General features: G+C 33.0%; 1 protein-coding gene across 1 annotated transcript; it reads left to right on the top strand.

Annotated features, from left to right (window-relative positions):
- Positions 1 to 483: 483 nt before the first annotated feature.
- LOC111402616 lies at positions 484 to 1,271 on the top strand. Its single transcript, XM_023030995.1, has one exon. It carries the CDS (start codon positions 720 to 722, stop codon positions 1,158 to 1,160), a length of 441 nt encoding a protein of 146 aa, XP_022886763.1. The 5' UTR covers positions 484 to 719; the 3' UTR covers positions 1,161 to 1,271.
- The last annotated feature ends 938 nt before the right edge of the window (positions 1,272 to 2,209 follow it).

Genomic DNA, 2,209 nt, shown 5'->3' with positions numbered 1-2,209 from the left:
AAAAAAAAAAAAAAAAAAAAAAAAAAAAAAAAAAAAGTTGAACCCCAATTTTAAGGGCCCCACTGCTCCGCTCTAGAGTTTTGTGAGGGAAGTAAATCGCGAGATGTGCCCTAACAAATTATGAAACAAGAGCTGCATATACACTGTGCCTACAAAGAGTTCAATTCCATGTTTCAAGAATCCAACCCTCACACTACAGCAGCCAGCAAGGCGTGAAATAACTTCACTCATGTCCTTTAAACCATTGAGCTATGCCCCGAGGAGCTATATGCGTTGCTATTTAACTCTATTAGAGTTAGAGTTTCAGTTTTAGTTTATATAGTACTACTATGACGTTAAATGATAAATGAAATTAAATATTTCATTTAATTCTACCTTTCATTTAGTTTATCGTCTAGTGCTATCTGAATTGAAATTTCAATCCCTATGAAACTACATGACATTACTCATATTATATGTATCACTTTCGAATCTATACTCTAATCATTAAGTAGATTAATCCAAATTCAAGAATTGATTCTATACTAGATTCTCCCTTCCAACCAAGTTTTACGTTATTTCCAATCATTTTCCCATCTTTATTTCTTGATCTACTCCCACAGTTTGATCTATTAAAAACATCCTCTGTGCGCGTTCTTCACAAGCTACACAATAATCAAATTATTGACACACACACACACACACACACACAAAAACCAACTTCATTTCCAAACCACAAAATGAGCCAAAAAGAGAGCAAAACTGGCAGATTCATTAAAGCACCCGTTAGGGTTTTGTCCAAAGCAAGGGATTTTTACGTCAAAAACATGTTGCGTTGTGCCGGAGAATTCACTTATGCCAGTGCCATGGGATGTCCAGCTCCACAACCCACGAGTTTGCCTAGAAGTTTCAGTGTCTCATCAGTGTCAAGGTCCGATGAAGACTTCCGGGAGCTTATTAGGGCTTCTTCTACCCGGAGCCCTACCGGGAAAACTGAGGCAGAGATTCTCCAGTCGAAACAATCACCTGGTGTTAAGGTTGTGCCTCGTTCCCAGACAGTTACTATTGGGAGGATTGATGAAGACAAGCCTTGTGAATTCATGGAAGACGTCGCGATAAATCCGAATTTGTATCCAAGAAGTAGAAGCTACGCACCTTCAAGAAGAAGTAAGATGTTCTGAACAATCATTCGAATGTATTCATAAGTGTGTGTATTTTTGAACAAGCCAAGGAAAAGAAGGAAGTTTCACAGTCAAATGAATCAAAAATCTTAAAAAATACATATGTATTTAAGAATTATCAGATTAGTGACATATATGATTATAATATCTATTTGAGAATATCAAAATCTTGAATATGCTATTTAAAGGAAATATTCAATGATTAAAAACTAGTTGATTGTTAGTTGATATGTATGGAATTTTCTTGATTTCATGATTCTCAGCACATTGAACATACTCTCTGACTTCAAAATTTCTTATTTGATAATATGGAGAAATTGTAGGATTTTATTTCCACGCGTATTAAATTCCTAAAATAAAAGGTTTACTTCATATATAATTTCAATCTCTTATCTAAAACTTTAGTAATTTATAATCGACATGTATAGTCTATAATACATTAAAAGTCGTATAAAATGAGAATCATTTTTTGGATTATTGTACTAATTAGAGACTAAAAATTTTATCTAATAATCTATAATCCATTTAATTGTGTTATAACCCAGTAAGTTTAATTAGAATTAATTCAAATCAAATCAAAGATAAAAATCCTCATTTTTACACACATAAAATGAAAATTTTTACAAAGTTTCAGGACTATTTATCCACTATATATAGACAATAAATGTTACTTTTTAAAAGGAAAAAGTAACTCAGATTCACTTAGCATTTCAGTTACTAATTGCAGTAACTGTTATATATTTATGGTATAAATATAAAATGTGAAAGAAATAATCAAATTAGATAAAGTGCCAAAGTGGTGGGAAATGTGACATTTGTGTGGGACGTCAGGGGTTCGAATCACTCCCCACGCAAATATTAAAATGTCTTGATTTGGGCCTTGGGGCCTTGGGCTCTTGGGCTTCCTTGACTAAAATAAATTTTTTTTTTTTTGGTTATTTAATTGGTAAAACTAGCCAGTATTTTATGACTGTTGGTTTTGTAACAACCCACTAACTGCCATTAAAACACCCACTACTCAGTCATTAAAATTCTGCATTAACATGGTG

This window comes from Olea europaea, chromosome 10, assembly GCF_002742605.1.
Source record: "Olea europaea var. sylvestris chromosome 10, O_europaea_v1, whole genome shotgun sequence".
Taxonomy (NCBI): Eukaryota; Viridiplantae; Streptophyta; class Magnoliopsida; order Lamiales; family Oleaceae; genus Olea; species Olea europaea.
This window is presented reverse-complemented; position numbering and strand designations above follow the sequence as displayed.

Excerpts from the sequence above, each read along its gene's own strand:
- LOC111402616 (XM_023030995.1), top strand. The coding sequence starts at position 720 with ATGAGCCAAAAAGAGAGCAAAACTGGCAGATTCATTAAAGCACCCGTT.